The 18,149-nt window shown below is 39.9% G+C and overlaps 1 protein-coding gene across 9 annotated transcripts; it reads right to left on the reverse strand.

The window, feature by feature from the left end:
* Positions 1–265: 265 nt before the first annotated feature.
* On the reverse strand, positions 266–17,327 carry cd226 (CD226 molecule). 9 transcript variants are annotated; one of them, XM_042067271.1, is made up of 18 exons: positions 17,111–17,327; positions 16,256–16,579; positions 15,060–15,398; positions 13,899–13,976; positions 13,693–13,770; positions 13,440–13,511; positions 13,244–13,312; positions 13,065–13,136; positions 12,860–12,922; positions 12,701–12,778; positions 11,782–11,952; positions 9,530–9,598; positions 8,789–8,857; positions 8,437–8,505; positions 8,270–8,341; positions 3,488–3,614; positions 2,086–2,140; positions 266–1,701 (listed from the first exon to the last, which is right to left on the reverse strand). In XM_042067271.1, the coding sequence occupies exons 1-18, from the start codon at positions 17,175–17,177 to the stop codon at positions 1,567–1,569; spliced, it is 2,007 nt and encodes a 668-aa protein (XP_041923205.1). In that variant the 5' UTR covers positions 17,178–17,327; the 3' UTR covers positions 266–1,566. The 9 variants fall into 9 exon arrangements, with proteins under 9 accessions (XP_041923205.1, XP_041923207.1, XP_041923206.1 ...); XM_042067273.1 differs by lacking the exon at positions 13,065–13,136 and having other exon boundaries at positions 17,111–17,272; XM_042067272.1 differs by lacking the exon at positions 9,530–9,598 and having other exon boundaries at positions 17,111–17,272.
* Between the last annotated feature and the right edge of the window lie 822 nt (positions 17,328–18,149).

The following is an 18,149-nucleotide window of genomic DNA, read 5'->3' on the forward strand; positions in this document are numbered from 1 at the left end:
CAATGCACACTGACTCACTCAAACACACACACACACAAAATATGTAAGTGTGTTCCCACCAAATGTCAAACATTAGAAGTTTGTGTGAATTTGCATCATCCTCATCCATTTTTTCAACTGACTACTCCAAAACTAAGCATTATCTCAGTGAGTGAAGTGTCACTTTGTTTAAACAACAACAAAAAGAGAACCTTGGCTAATTATTAATTGCGTCCTCGCCCATTCTGTATAAACGTCTAGCACATCATGGCACACATACAGTCCCTTTTCAAGTTTCATATTTTATTTCACTAAAAGTCGAACAAACAACATAAAAAAAACAACATATGGTTTCTCTGAACATTACTCTTTATAGGAAGCTTTAAATAAATAATGACAAAATAAAATAAAACATAAAATAAAAACTGTTCAGAGGGTCCACTCTCTACCATCCCTCTGCCACTATTGCAAAGTGACCAGCTAATCTCTACAGTCCATGGTTCTATTTATGCACAGATAAAGAAACTAGGCAGACCACTCTTACCTCATTCAGCTACAATGGCAGTGAATAGCGAATTCATCCACGCCTACAGCCCTGGGCTGCCACAGAACTGGTATTCACGGTCAGAGGCGTCAGACAGGAACAATGAGGGATCTGAGGAATGGTGGCCATCAGCTGATTCTGGAAGAGATCCATCCCTGATTCAGCCCGATTTGGCTCAGTTCTGGTGGATCAGTGAGGGATCTGCCATTCTGGGTGCTGTGCACCAAACGGATATCTAGAATCATTGAGTGTTTTGCGGAGAAGTTCCAGAAGAACCTTTCTGCAAGAACCAATGAGTATAGAAAACATGGATATGTTGCGCATGGTGTCATGCACTTACGTTCTACAGCAAAACAAAGCCAAAATTGGTCAGCCATTTTCACAAATTTTTGCCAGAATTTACCATAATTGGTTAAGTCTTAGCCATTTTTGGTTTCTTCCTGTGTCTTTGGTTCTGACTAAGCATAAATTATCCATTGTTTTTTTTATGTTTTTTTATGTTTTTTTTTAGTCATTGGATGGAACTTACAACTATGCTCTTTTACTGTCCGCTGTATAGATTTTTTGAGAGCTAATGACCTTGACTGTAGAGGGTTCCTGGTATTGAAAATGGACCCTTGTACTCTGCACCCTTTAACATATAAAATAATCAGAAAAAAACTCCTCTGCTAAAGGGAGAAATTGCAATTCTACTATTGGATTTAGATGCATTGTTATATAGCATGAGGTCAGTGGTAGCCTTAAGATGAAAATGATGCTAAATATTAAAGTAGTGATGGGTCTTTTAGGGAAACATTACTTCCGTAATGGTTGGTTATCCTTCTTTGTTGGAGGTTTTTTTCTTGGGAGTGTGTATTAGAATTCACATCAAGGTTAGTTCCATCACATCACAGCTCATTCCATGTGCTTCACTTTCACTCTTGCGCTTTCGTCACATGAAACACACTGTCCTCAGATCCCCTGGGGTTTGCCTTGACCTTAAAACAAACAAAACTTTTTTTTTTTTGGCAGGGTGCAGCGTGAGTTTCAGAGAGGTAGTGGAATCATCTCTTCCTCTTCTGCTTGGGCTTGTACTTGTGTTTGTGTCCCGTGCGAACGTTGGCATAAATGGGCTCCTGTCTGCCCCACCTGGTGCCCTTCCTCATGCGGTCGTAGAAGCCACCCTGCTCCGAGTCGCGCTGCACAAGGCACACAGTTGAAAGACAACACATCAACATCAGCACAACCATGACAAAATCAACATAATCAACAACGACAACGATGACAATATCAACAACGACAACAACAGGGTCATGTTATAATCTTAGATAGATAAATAGATAGATACAGTAGATGCCTTGCTCAAAGACATCTTAGGTGTGGATTGTGGACATGGGAGAGCAATGTTCAACCACCCCCCATCCACATCATCCACATTAGTTTTCATTAACCCCTGAGCAATGGCAAGCCATCAGCAAGCAGCACTATTGACAGCAGGAACTTGGAGTCAAATGGTCTCAGTGCAGTACTGGATGTCATCTATTTTTTATATTTCACATATTCAATTTGCGTTATGTGCTCACCCATCTTCTCCCGGGATGGAGTTTGACTCTGTATGCCTCCCGTCTCTTTTTCCTCCTGGGGGAAAGAGATGCCGTTTGAATCCAACTATGTCATTTTCAGCATGAAATATTACAGGCATGTCATAATTCAAGCCAGGGCAGACCGGCCAAGTTTGCTGAGAAGCCATGATACCAGGCTTCCTAGAAACAGGCTGAGCCTGGTCAGGGCATTGGAATACGTCTGCTAATGAACGTTAAGAATACTCCGGCACTCTGCAGTAAGCATATAACCTCATCACACACCCAGTTATAACATCACTTACTCGCACTCACTATCTCCCACACGCACACACACACGCGCACACACACACACACGCACACACACACGCACACACACACACACGCACACACACACACACACACATGCACACACACACACGCACACACACACGCGCACACACACGCTCACACACACGAGCACACACACACGCACACACGCACGCACGCACGCACGCACGCACACACGCACCAGAGCGAAAACTTAAGTGACTGGTAGCTGGGCTGAATTTCAAACATATGGTGTGGAGGCAGCAGATGAGGAATTGCTCTGAAAAACATCCAGCAAGAACGTAACAGCCACCGTTACTTTGCAGCCCTGGTAAGATGATCCACCCCACACTCGACTACGTGCATGGAGTACCACATGTTTATGTCTTATCAGGGCACTATTTACAGGTATTTTTTAAACAGTGATGCAATGCTCCATTTTTTGGGGGGTATTTAAAATATATATGAAACCATACAACACAGCTCTAAAAAAGTACACAATGTGTAATATACCAGATTATAATATGTAATATATAATCAATTAATTATAATGTTTATTATTATTGATGTAAGTCGCTTTGGACAAAAGTGTTTGCCATTAAAGACAAACATAATATATAACTGTTCTTTGGAGAGCCAAAGTTTGAAAACGGAGGGTGGGGTGAAAACCCTGATGAAACATGTAATTTGCACGGTGGTTTTACAGACACTACATACAGTACAGTAGGTGTGCCTGTAGTGTGTCTTTTATACACCGCCACAACATGACGCATCTGAAACCATGGTCACCAGCAGAGATGTACAGTAGAGCAGTGTTTCTCAAACTTTTTCAGACCAAGGACCACCTAGCTGAAAAAGAGTAGACCTACTTCAACAGTATATTAGGCCTACACACTGAACCACCTTGCTTATTGTCTTTGCACCTTGCTTATTGTGTCAGAGGATTCATATGATTTAAACTGGCATAGCTTACTTAACTGTTTGGATTTGCATACAAGTTTGTAATATTGCAAACAACTCATGGTCTGCTCGCGGACCACATGGGATAGCTTGCGGAGCACACTTTGAGAAACACTGATGTAGAGTGATAAAGTACCTGTACAAGCAGACCAGTATGATGATGAGCAGGAGGAGCAGCAGCCCAGCTGCCCCAGACCCAGCGTACACGTAGATCCGATACTCCTCAGGGATGTCCAGGAAGTCCATCCAAGAATAGCCGTTGTCTGAAATGACAATTTGGACAGCAATTAATGATTATTTCCATTGATGATTAATCTGTTGATTATTTTCTCGATTAATTGATTATATGATTGGTCTATACAGCGTTGAAAAAAATTTTATGCAAGATCACAGTCTGTGTACCCCAAAGCAGAGGAGTACAGAAACCAGGCAATATTTAAATTCATCAGGCTGGAGGCAAATGGTTTTAGACTTTTTTTCTTCGGAAATGACTCATACCAATTGAACAATCACTAAACTATAATAATTTAAAAGTTGACACCTTATTGATTAATAGTTGCAGCTTGAAGGAAGGACTGAGGACTGAACAAAGGAAATCCAAAAACAAGCCAGCAAAACAATCAGATTCTATTGACAGTCAAGGTCTTAATGTCTTGGGTCTCCGATACATAGTTTTGTTTGCCATCTTGTCTGCCCCCCCCCCCCCCCCCCCAAGTCTGATCCAAGAGATGGTATTCCATGTCCACCCACTGACCACTGTATGCTAGTTGTTCAGTAATTAAGCGCATATATTTACATTCACTCAAAAACACCCACTGCTTTATATACTGTAGTTAGTCTAGGAACCTTCAAAGCTAACAGCTAACTCTACTCTTCAATTTACTAACTCCAAATAACTGCTGTCAGTCAGCAACCATTATGTCTATACAACTTTAGATCACACCTTCGAGGGCATTGTCTGCATTGACCAGTTCCATCAACTATGGCGGCTTTGAGGAACTCTGTCCACTCACGCCATGACCTCGGACCTATCCATTAAAGAGATTTGCTAATAAAGTCATGCTAAGGTGCCTCCTAACCAACTCCATGCAGGGAGCTCATTCAATCATATAGGAAGATGTTATGAAATTATCTGGCAAGAGCATTTTAATGGAATAATTCAATGTAGATTGTTTTCAATTGAAATTTACATTATGATTATGATATTAGATATAGATAGATAGGCCTAGATACTTTATTGATCCCCAAGGGGAAATTCAAGGTCTCAGTAGCTTACAAACATCACACACAACATGCACTTACAGCAGAAAAGTATAAACATATAACAAAACTCCACTGTACAATAGAGACAGTAAATAAACTAAATATACTATATACTATCAGTAGCGGCTCCTGGGTTGACAAATAGGCGGGGCAGTCTGTTGATCAAGTTTAGAAAAAAAATTGGCATAGTTCCAGGTCACCGGCAGCTGGACGCACAAGGGCGGTCCACGGAGATTTTGTTCATTTTTACAACTCTTTCTTTCTATGGCTAGGCTATGAGCGAAATCTGGGGAATGGAATTCCATACTGTTACCACTTGCGGTCAAAATACCGTTTTGTTCATGCATTATTAACCTATAGCCTACTTAATGTTATTTTATTTATAAGAAGTGAAGTTTTAAATGTTGAGATTCCAGACAAATAAAAGCTACAATGTAGGTACCGGTAATCAGCTCATTAGCTCAGATCAGTGGAGAACTACTTTGGGGGAAAAACTCAAGAGGGAAACAAATAACCGAGAATTCGTTGCGAAATCAAAATTCCACTAGAGCTCCAAGTGTAGGCTTCACGCCGCCTTACACCACTCAGCTCTCATAGTCAAGTTTAAATGTTTATTGTCATGTAGGCCTAGCCTACTCATAAAATAAATTATAAGTAACGAAATTATTGTGTTTAAGAGCCAGCTCAACTTTAGAGTAAATTAAAAGTAGGCTATTCATTAAAAAGGTAGGCTAAATAATCTATGAATGAGTGCTTGCGTGTCCACCGTGGTTTGTATAGAAATTAATATTAAGTGACACATACACGTAAAAGGGCAGTTTTTTTCAAGAGCTCCTTGGGGAATGATTTGGAAAATTTGAGGAAGCTTGAACTATCAAATAGGATGGCGGCAGACAAATGGCCAGTGAATGAAAATCTGTCGGTGGCGGTAACTATGATTGTCACACACTTCATATGCAATTTGCGCAAAGTTACAAGCGGTCCTGCGCTTATCCTGGACACCGGTATGTTTTGCACAAAGGCACGGGACATCACGTAGGCCTATCATGTTGGCCACAAACTTGTCTGTAACCATGTGTGCCAGAGCATTCGAGAAAACCCTTTAGCCTCTCTAACTGAGATTGTTTTAAAATCTCCAGATGTTTCAATTATTTCGAAACACTCCAAAATAAGCTTTTAAATCTTTTCGGAGATCTTGTGAAAAAAGCGGAGAAACTATAAAAATCCGAGAAGACACGTCTCGCACTTTCTTACGCACTCCACTAGATGCTCCTCTCATGACATAGCCCCATCAAATATCTGTGCAATCAGCCTTACTTTATCTGTGTCACTCTCAGGTGAACAAACTCGTACACGATTTCGCACTTACAGTGTAGCCCTCATTGAGTTGTGCTGCAATATTAGCTTTCCCCAGCATGGCTAATTTGCACAACTCAGATGCTAGCCTCATGTTTTTTGCCTTCTCTGAAAAATGTTTCATGTCACACACACCTACACTAGCCTACTCCAAACATCCCCTTGTCCCCCAGAAGATCGGAAAAGCAGGCATGGAAAACAGAACATTTTATTGCGTTCAGGACAACCAGAGCTTCTTATCAGACATATGGCCTACCACTAACGTGAAAATGTCCGATTAAATGACCGACTCTTGTCCTTTGTTTGTTGGTATACGATGTTAATGTCGGGCTGATCAGGTCCTAGGTCTTTGATAGCTAAGGTAACTACAAACTCAAGTCTTTCGAATAAGTTCTTTAAGAGAAACTCCACACTATTGCACACACGCTGTTCACTAGCCATTTTTCAACTGTCTGCCTGACCTCACAAACTTCGTGCGGACTAATATAGGCTACTACCTACAGTAGGCAGTAAGTTCTGACGTCGTATAGGGTGGGCAGTGGCATGATCTGCCCACCCGACCTTCTACTAACCGCGCTCTAGCTGCAGTTCCATTATCGGTCGACAGATTTACATAGACAAACAGCAGGCGCTGTTCAATTTCTTCAGGGCAGTGACTGCCCTACCAGAAATTAAATGTAACGTTACAGTAGGCCTACAACAACTACGGATATGACCAACGAGATCTTTGCGATCTTTGCGAAATTTCTTTGCAAATCATACAAAAATGTAACATGATTGAGTACTTTGCCACTGATTACAATAATAAACAAACAACATTTTATTTAAAAAAAATATTTTGTGGATCTACTTTTCTAGTGGATGAATCTTTAGTAGGGCTCTGCCCCTCCTGCCCAAGTGAACGAGCCGCGTCTGTATACTATACTACTATATACTATACTACATACTATATTGTGGTATGATTATTATATTAGGGCCTCATACAACGGTGAACCAGGTCTTTCTAATAATCCAATGACTCTCCAGAGCTATCTCAATCTTTCTTTGTGCTGATATCTAAAGTCTTATCCACCTTCACACCTGTTAAAAGTCTGTTGAAACCACCCACTTTCATTTGGCTAAAATATGCAGGAGAGAAGATGAAATGAGAAAAGAAATTTCTTAAATATTGCTCTTCTTAAAATCACAAGTAAGTGGGACAGAGACAGACAGGAAACAACAAGGACAGACAGACAAACAGACAGAGAGAGAGAGGGGGGGGGGGGGTGTCTTTCTGAATAGGTGGGTAAGTCTAGTTTAGTTAAAGTTTCTGTTGCTGCATTCACATTCTGTATTTGTACTTCAAGGCATTTGCTAAGGCAGATTTGTTTTTTTTTTTTAGAATTTCCATCAAACCAAATATTGACTAAATGTACTTTAGATTCTGGTTGTTGTGTGTGTGTGTGTGTGTGTGTGTGTGTTAGGGAGGGGGGGGGGGGGTCTCTTGGGAGATCAGACCTTGTCAAGCACTTTGAGACTGTTTCTATCATTTATGGCAGTATACAAATCCATACAATTAAATTCAGAGGATAAAGGAAAATGAGGGTGGGGAGTGGGTGTAAGCAGGGAAAAGCAGGTGCACTTGTGGCAGTGATAACACACTCACACGACCATCACAAGCAAGTGTGAATACACTCAATGTCATTGTGTTAATGACTTTCTCATGAAAGCTCTCGTGTCAAAGAAATCAAAATACCTTGTCAGTATCCGTTATGATAAGTATAATGAATTATATGGACTAGATGTGTGTGATTACAGCATGATTGTTAATATCTGTTAGTTTATAACTGAGGTGACACTGAACCAGAGATCACGCAAAGTAGTGTGAATCAACTAAAAACACAAACACTTAGGGAGAAATATATACACATAAAATATGTATGTCAATCAGTACTTTTATTGTGAGTTTAAGCTTAAAAAAAAATTACACATTGCATAAATTACACATATATAAGCATATAACATATAAGCCAACATACAATTATAGCTTGCATTATCAGAGACAATTTCTGATATTATAAAATGGTTGCCTTTTCTTACAATAACTGCTAATCCACTCAACTAAAATTAATTTTAAAAAGCATTTACATACTGTACATTGCAGGGCATCATTGATTATGCTGATACTGCTGCTGCAACTAATAACAATAATAATGATATTAATACTATTACAAATAATAATAATAGGCTATAGGGTTAGCTAATAATAATAGGGTTAATTCCACTGATAACACTTTGCTCTGAGATCATCTGTACACACCTGTGGAATGAGGCACAGTGGTAGCTTTGGCTGAGGGAGCAGGTTCAGTGGCAGATATGCCCTCAGATGGCTCTGAATGCACAACACAAACACAGATTAGTTCACATATTTATGGGGTGAAATGTACTACTATTACTACGCCCGTTACCATCACTACTATTGCTAACCTGGAGGAAGCGGCACAGTAGTGGCGACGTCGGGAGCCGATTCAGTGGAAGATGCTTCCTCAGATGGAGCTAGAGTGGGGAAAGCACATTCATTTACCAATAGATCCCACAGTAGGGAAATCCACTCACTACTACGGCAACAACGACAATGGTTGGACAATGGACGACAGCGAAGGCAATGACGACAGCGTCGACAACGATGAAGACATCAATAATAATGAAAGAACAACAACATTGTTGACAAAATTACAACATCGGCAACGACAATGATGTCAACAAACACAATGAAACATCAATGACAACAAAGACAACAACTACTACTGCCACCACTACAACAATTACTGCTGCTAACCTGGTGGAGGTACAGTGATGGCTACAACTGAGGGTGCCAAGTCAGTGGTTGACTTTCCTTCAGATGGAGCTGGATTTACATGGGAAAAAAACACTCTTTTAACTATATTACAGTTATAGATACAAATGGGAAATCAACTTACTACTATAACAACAATGGCAACAACAATAAAACAACAACCACAAAGACATGATCAACAACACTGGTGACAACAAATTTAAAATAAAAAAGCAACATACACAAAGACAACAATGATGATGGCAATAAGAAAACAACAACAACAATTATGATAACAAATACTACTCTCACTCTCACAGTTAAATTAAGCTGGAAAATTAGCCTGCAATTGAGCAGGCTAGTTCAGTGGCATAAATTATCACGGTTACCGAGCTGGGATTTCCAAAAAGCCACATTAATGGAATTATAAAAATAAGCCAGGATTTGTGTTTTGCTTGCTAGATGGACTACTCCTCTGGTGGATGTGTCACAGTGGTCGCTACAACTGAGGAAGCCGATTCAGTGGTTGAATTATCGTGGGGAAAAACACATTATTTTACATTTGTCTATCAAACAATGTAGAAGTCTACTTATCAACTACAACAACAACAAAACGATGATGGCAACACTGGTGACAAATACAACAACAATAACGCTGACAATTACAACAAAATAAGAACAATGATCATGACAACAGCCACTACTACCACGACTATAACTCAAATAACAACCACTAGTGGTGACCTGGGGGATGAGGCATAGTGGTGGCTAGGACCGAGGGAGTCAATTCAGTGGTCACTCCCTCAGATGGACCTAGATATACATGGTGAGAAAACACATTAGTGTCATACATAAGTATACTCCTTACTACATTACAACTACTTACTACTACAAAAACTACAACTACTACAAGAGTAAAAAAACATAGCTTCCAGCAGTGTTGAGGGGGCCAAGCAGCCCAGCAGGGCATAGTTGTTATGGAAACTTGATGCCATTTTATGGCATGGGCATGGCAGAAGGCATTCATGGCAAGTTTGGGTCAACTGACCAAAGACTGCCCAAGATATGATCTTGCTTCCTGTTTTCTGCAAAAGTAAATCGTCTGTAACAGACAAATGGCTTTGAAAATGAAAAATCCATGATTACTTCCGCAAGGTTTTCCTGAAGTTCATGTTTCTAAGGTTTGTGGTCACTGAAAAGGGTTTTCAAGGTTTCTGATTACACTCAATGTGGTCATGTCCCATCCTTGGGGTCTTCCAGCATGAGATATTATCAACCACTTCGCCCACAAGACCAACACATCAACAAAACATTAGGATGAATAGGTTTTTCCTTATTGCAGTACTCCCATGTGTCAAATGACACTCTTTTTTGGACAGCTTCAAAAACGGTGAATCCATTCCTGAATCCATTTCCAATCCAATTCAGAATGTTGGATGTGGTGAAATATAGTATATTAAACTTGGTTTCATCCAATGAATCCAACAGTTCCCTTAAATTTTGAAGATCTGCCATACCTTTCAAAAGTAGCATCTGTAAACACACCTCCGACATCAACCACTAGTGTTGCTCAAGACATAATAATCAGGAGAGTTCCTAGTGTGCCAAATTTCAAAACCTTTTACCAAAAAAGGTGTCATGGACTCCAAAGGCAGAAGAAAAAATATAGAGGTGATTAATACAGCTACATGCAACAATCTGGCAGCGAAACAGTTCAGAGGGACATAGTTTCCATGAATCCAACAGTACATCATTTTTGAAAATTGGGAATGCTTTTTAAATTTAGTTGCATAAACACACTTCCATATTTGACCCATTGATGTTGGTAGAGTGCTCAAGACACAGACATAACGCTTGTTGAAATGAATCATGAGACCATCCCCAATCAGTGTGACAAATTGACCATACTCTTCTAGAAGTTGCCTTAGACTCCAATGGCAAAAGAAGAAAGAAGAGCAAAAATAGTAAAAGGTAGAGACTGAATGGGTGTCAACACAGCTCTGCTGTATAGTACTAAAACTGTATAGAAATTCAACTTTAAAAGCAGTTAACCTACAAATTTCACCAGAGAACGTTGGCTACACTATTAAAACAGGGCCAACACTTGCTCTCTGTATTCATCTGTAAGATCAAGACCATCATCTGCAGACATTTTTCATGCTGATAATCAATTATCTGACCACAACCACAATCTGACCCATTTTCAAACTGTATCAATTTTACAATGTGATAAATAAATTGTCACCATGACCAGCGCCAAAATCCAAGTTCCAAAAGGGATAGTTCCGGTCCTAAATTATGATTGGCTGATTTACGTTCCATGCCGTTGTATAATCAGCACAAACATACACCTTGACCGCAATTCATTATTTTTTACTGTGCTAACACAACTTGATACAAAAAGTAAGAGTTGCTGTGTCTCGATGTTGCTTGGCAACCATTCTCATAGAGGAAATATATTTCTTGGCGGAAGGGTGATTATCTATGAATAAATACTTACATTTCTCATTGCTGTGCCTCTATTTTATGAAATCTTATTATACATACATACTACACTATGTAGTAACCATTTTAGAAAAGCAATAAGCCACTCGAGTCCATAGTTTACACTAATTATAGAACAGCTAAGGGGGATTTTAGGCACTCCGCTTGGGCGTTGTGCCTAACAACGCACCTTAGTGTAACCTACGGCCTCTCGTGGCTTATTGCTTATTTGTCTCTCTTCAGTGAAACTGGGAAATGGTGTGCTAATCTAGTTACAGAATATTTGCTCCAAAGTATCCAAAGATGGATCAGCCTGCTCTTCTTTTACAACTGGAGAGGCCGTGTTAAACTGAACTGAACCTAAGCCATAATTCAACATTATGGGAATTTACTCCCTTATGTGGACAAAAGCAAATCAAACAATAGGTTTGAACAGACAGTAAGTTTCTGTTTTCCTACAACCACGTTCACAAATGTGGTACTACTGCATATTTACAGTAAGATACACTCACCAGTTATGCTTTTGCATGTTGACTCACACTCCTCTTGAGTCAAAAAGCTATTGGAATTCCCCCGACACCCACCATAGATGAAACTCTCACAGCTTTGAGTGGTGACATCATAGTAGAACCGAGGGAAGGAACCCCTACAGGGGCCGAATTGTGGTGGGGACCTGCAGCCCTCTGAGCAGAGGAAGATACCACGTTACAAGATGATCCACATACGGAGACTCCAATCCAATCCCAACTTTCTGCAGCAGTTTATACACTACCATTCAAAAGTTTGCATTCAGAACATAAATGACTTTTTTTCCCCAGAAAAGAAATATGTTTTATCCATCCAATGTCGTCATGCACCCCTCCAGAATTTGTTTCATTTGTTCTGTGCCTCTGGTCTCTTCACCTCACCACAACGCCCATAAGTTCTTGCCAATCGTCTTCCAGCCATCTGCTTTCCGATTTCGTAGAATTTTGCCTCTTCTCTTCACTGGTCAGACTTGGATATGTTTCTTTTCCCTTTTTCATTGAAATTTTGTCGAGAAAACAAGCATTACAAAGCCTCTTTCAAGCATTACAATGTCCTCTTGACATCATAAGGAGTGTTGATCTTCACTTGATTGAAGAAATCCAACGATTTTGACAATTGGGTGTGCTCTTCAAGCATTATATGTACAAACAAAAACATGTCCAATTTCAACCCATTGGGCACATTAGGATGCAAGCATGAAACTTGAACAAAATAATGAATCAATGGTTTTTCCACAATCCGTGTGCCAAATTTAATAGCTGCCTTAGACTTTCATGGTGAAAGAAATAGAAAGACGATGAACAAGAAAAGGCAGCTTTTCTACTTGGCCCCCTATCATAAGAAAAGGTAGGAACACAATAGATGCCTATGCAGCTTTACTGCTTGGCCCCTAGTACTACTAACCTGGGAGATGAAACCCAGCGGTGGTTATGACTGCAGGAGCCAATTTAGTGGTAGACATGGCTTCAGTTAAAGGTGGATCTACATCACAAACATATTAGTTTGTATTTTCATATCATACAAACACCTACTACTATAACTATTACTACTACTGCAGCTAACCTGTAGGATGAGGCACAGTGGTGGCTATGACTGATTCAGTGGAAAGCATTCCCTCAGATGGAGCTGGATTGACAGGGGGGAAACATTAGTTTACCTACAGATCATACAAAATGCGAAAATCAATTACTGTATATAAGTCTATTGTAAAGATACACTTACTACTACATCTATTACTTCGGCAACTACTACTACAGCCACTACTAACCTTGTGGAAGAGCCACAATGGTGTTTCCCACTGAGGGAGCCATTTCAGTGGTTGACATTCCCTTAGTAGAGGCTGGGTTTACATCACAAACATAGATTGTGTTTTCTTATCATGCAGTGCAACACCTACTACTGCTACTACCACAACAAACAACAACAACGACGACCAGCACGACTAACCTAAGGTATGTGGCACAGTGATGGCTATGACTGAAGCCAGTGCTGTGGTTGACATTCCCTCAACTGGACCTAGATTCACATGGAGTGAACACAGATTATATAAATACATGCAAGTTAAAATTCACATACCTTATTTCACATCTACTACTGCTAATACTACTACTGATAATAATAATAATTCTAATGATGTACACACCTGAAGGATGACGCACAGAGTTAGTTGTGGCTGAAGAGGCTGAATCAGTGGTAAACATTCTCTCAGCTGGAGCTGGATTTCCATAGAATAAAGATTAGTCTGCATATTCATATCATATGTATCCAAGGGAATACTTGGCAGGTGCAGGTTGATGGAGAATGGATGGAGGAGCAATGATAGATGATGATGATTGATGATGATGATGATGATGATGATGATGATGGATGATGATGATGATGACTAGTATAATCACCTGAAGGATCAGTCACATCATGGGCAGTATCTGAGGGGGGCAATTCAGTGACGGGTATTCCCTCAGATGGATTTACATCTACACAGGGCAAACAGATTACTTAATTCAACAACCTGAAATACAGCGGAAGCAATTGATGTTTTACAACCATGTTATTTTACAACCATATATCTCTATGAGCCCATTGCAAATAACAGGCTAATTACCTTCTAACACCTGTACTTGATGTAGTGTTGAGGAAGACCCAGCTTCCTCAGGACCAATAGTGGGTGTGTGAAGTTCATCTGAAGAGATAAAAAGTGCAGTAACTAATATTAGCTAGTTTCTACCAACTGCCAAGCTTCCCACGGATTTCTAGCTTGCCACCCCTACACATCTTTTTCTATTGTTGCCTCTTTTGCACATACATTAAGTAAAAATTAAATAAATTCAAAAAAATCTGAAGGAGAAAAAAAATTAACAAAATAAACATGATCCACAACAATTATTTGTTGCAGCAAACTATAACAATAATATCAAATAGAATGTGATCATTCAAAGGCTGCTACCATATGTTAGCCACTAGCTGGTCTCCTGCAGTTATGCTACAAAGTCTTGTGGGACCAGACATGACTCAATTAAGACACATCGGTCACACTGTCACTAGTTATAATATGGCTCAGCTTACTACCATTACCTAACAGAGGCTAATTAACAAAAATTAAAACATCATGTGACATACCTTGACTATTCCGATGATCCGTCTCACAGTCCTTGCTCCAGAGTGTCTCTTCATTTTTCAACACCTTAGCTTAGCTAAATGCATTCATCACTGTTTGCATGCAACACCTGACCAAGTGTTCTTGGTAATGCCAATGTAAGGTACTCGTCAATGTAAGGTACATTTTACCGTTATTCTGTGACCTCAATGTGTTATTTTTTTAATCCAATTTCCTTGGGTGTCTGTATTGATGCAGGGATTTGCCACTGTGTAATGTCAATATATTTCAGAGTGTAGCAACGAGAGGTGAATCAACATCCTTCCTTTCTTCCTTACTCTAGTAGCCATACAGACAACAGAGAGAGCAGCAGACAGTGCAGGCAGAAGGACTGCTATAAGCGTTAATTGGCATCTCTCTCTATCTCTTTCTGCATATGTTTGTCTGTCTGTTTCCACGTGGGAGCTTCTAATAATGTATGAAGTAATATAATCTAAATATCCATACATGCGTCCCTAAAGCATCAATCCCTCCTATCCCATCTAATTAAAAGTTGTGCTTTACTTCGAAGGGACACTGACCAATGACCAAAGCATTTTGAAAGTCTGAAATCAAATGAAAGGCCTTAATTGAAATTACCTTGCCCGTCAAGGCGAAGGTTTTCCTCACCTTGAGAGTGGACAGTCAGTTGATATGTGAAGATTTCAACGCCGTGTTCGGTGCTCATCAAACACCGGTATCGGCCTTCGTCCGCAATGATCAAGTTGTTGAGTTCAAAGGTCACACCGAGGTGGGGATCGGCACAGTTGACTGGTATCGTCTCATGCTGGTCCTTCAACACATAAGTGCCATCTTGCAGTATACACCTGCCGATGATGTGCTCCTGGTCATCCTTCCTAATGAGGATCTCACTGACGAAGTCTTCACTGACAGTGTAATTGTAGATGGGGCATACCACAGTCAGATTCCCACCCACCATCATAGTCACTTCCGAATGAGGCAAAAAATCTGTTATGACGTGCAAAGTAAACATGAATGAACACAAATTAATCACACACATACTCCGCAAGTCTTATACTCAATTCAGATTTTTTGCTCAGATCTGATTTTTTGTTTGGCTGTTCACATTACCTTTTAAAATGTGGCTTATATCAGATTCCAGTGTGAACTGTTTGCGGTGCCGAACTGACCCGCATGTGCAAAAGAACAGTAACAATGACATCAGCTAACTCCCGCCGGCGCATAATTGTGACAAATGTACTGTATATGTAAATTGACGTAAAAGTCGCATCAAATACGCCTTGATTGTTCACACTACGGCCACATTGAAAAAAAATCAGACCTGGGTCTGATTCAGGACCACATATGGAAGTGGTCTAAATCTGATTTGAAAAAATTAGATCTGGGCAAGATTTGAGTGTTCACACTACTTCTGAAGAAGTCTGACTTGGTCACTTAACCCCCCAAAAATCTGATTTGGGCCACTTTTGCCTGCAGTCTGAACGTAACCTAAGAACTATGGAAATTATTTCAGCCCAATCCAGCCACTTCGCTGAACATGATTAAAGCTAAGTTCTTTCAAACTGATGATGTACACAAGACGCCATATTCAGTACATGAAAGCAACTTATTGTCATATCATTGGTGTCATATCATTGTAACAGTTAAAACGTTATTTTGTCTCCATCCATTCAAATAATACGGCCGCTGTTGTTCAGAATGTAAACGACCCCTTTTGCATTTTCTCAAAGAACAACAGCTTTCCTATTGCCAACACTCCAGACCTGAGTCCTATTGGCTCTTCCTTTGCTCCAGAGCCAAATTATATATACAATCTCAGGTAATTCAAAGGGGCTGTAACTTACTCTCTTTTATCACCTGGACATCTCTAGTCCATGTCCCAAGAGGAAAGGTCTGCATGGAGCACTGGTAAAGACCAGCATCCTCTTCTGTGACATTGGCGATTGAGATGCTTCCATCCATAGAGGTTCTATTCAGGAACGCCAGCCTGTCGTTGTACCCGACTGCAAGGTTCGGCCCAAACCGTGGATGGTAAACAGCTATGGGGTTTTTGCCGGGTACTTTGGTCCAGGAGACCATACTGAGGTTCCCATCCCAGGGACACAAACACTCCAGGATCATCCCATCCTCCAGTCTTACGGTTTCATCACCACTCTTCTGAAGCGATGCTGAATTACGTACCAAATCACGGAGGAGATAAACAACAATGACAGCATGAGTGCTTACGGAGCAATCACAAGAATCATCACTAATTCATTATACGTGTGGAAAAAAGTACTGCATAATTACAAACCATGGTAAATAACTTGAAAAAATTAGAAGCCATTTGAAATTTAATTCAACAAATTATTAAAATTGCATTCTGAAGAACTTCCATCTCAATAGAATTTTATTGTCTACGGGTCAGGAAAAAAGAGTAATATCACATTTTAAGAGAGCCTTTACCCTTAAAAACGGACTTGTTGAACACGAACATGCATATTTAAGTTGTGACAAGCCATTACATCCAAATAGGGTTTGTATTTACTTGTTATGTATGTTCTAATACAATATTTATCATTACACAGGAGATAACGCACTTAGATTGAAAAAATCTTTTTACTCAAGAAAACAATGATAAGCTGTCCGGTCTATAGTAATAGACCATAAAAGAGGCTTGCTATACTTTTAAGAATCATGAGAATGAATTAGCACAATACCTTTGAGAATAATGAGAAAAGTCAAAAGTGCCAGTGAGTACCAGTAATCCCTTTGTACAGCCTCCATCTTAGCCTTCTCGGCAAGAATGAATACTGCATTGACTGAGGAGTGACGAGACCAGGGCTTCCTGTTTGCATGTACTTAAAGGGGGGTTGAAAAAAAGTCTATGGGGGAGGCCTTGGTCTTGAAACCGCCTCAAAACAGTGCTCCCTGCTTGTGTAAATAAAAGACAAAGGTGAAATGTGCTCAGAGCTCCTGTTATATTCTTTTCTTCTTTTTTTCCCCCCATTTCATTTCCTACTGTTATTTCTGGTCTTGTTGATCCATCTCATGGAGCAATCAAACGAATGAGACGACAGAATAGGTCCATTCACTACCACACTTGTTGATAAGAAGACAAAATGGTCAATGTGAAACTTCCCTGGAACACAGCTTCACTGGAATCAGAACAGATATTTACATTTGCTTACACCAAAGTGAACCAAAGAGGGGCTGAAATGAGCCATTAAGATTTTCATATACTGTACATTACACACCCATGCTAAAGTTGACTAAAAAGAGAAATAACAAAATCATCTTTTGGAAATTGATCTTAATGCCTTAATTTAAGGACACCAATTTTCTTTGTGAATGAATAATGTATCGTAAATAAATAAATTCTTCCTTAAAATACAGAGGGCATAAGAATACACACCCCTATGTTAAATTCCTATAGAGGAAGGCAGATTTTTATTTTTAAAGGCCAGTTATTTCATGGATCCAGGATACTATGCATCCTGATAAAGTTCTCTTGGCCTTTGGAATTAAAATAGCCCCACATAATCACATACCCCTCACCATACCTAGAGATTGGCATGGTTTTATTTCAGTTAGCCTAATAGCTGGTTTGATTTGCATTGAGAGATGATCTTATGGAAAGTACCCCATGCCAATATGGTATGGTGATGATGTGGGGCTATTTTAATTCCAAAGGCCAAGGGAACTTTATCAGATCAACTTTAGCATGGGTGTGTAAACTTATTCTCACAAATGTACTTT

The sequence above is a fragment of the Alosa sapidissima genome, chromosome 17, assembly GCF_018492685.1.
Source record: "Alosa sapidissima isolate fAloSap1 chromosome 17, fAloSap1.pri, whole genome shotgun sequence".
Lineage (NCBI taxonomy): Eukaryota > Metazoa > Chordata > Actinopteri > Clupeiformes > Clupeidae > Alosa > Alosa sapidissima.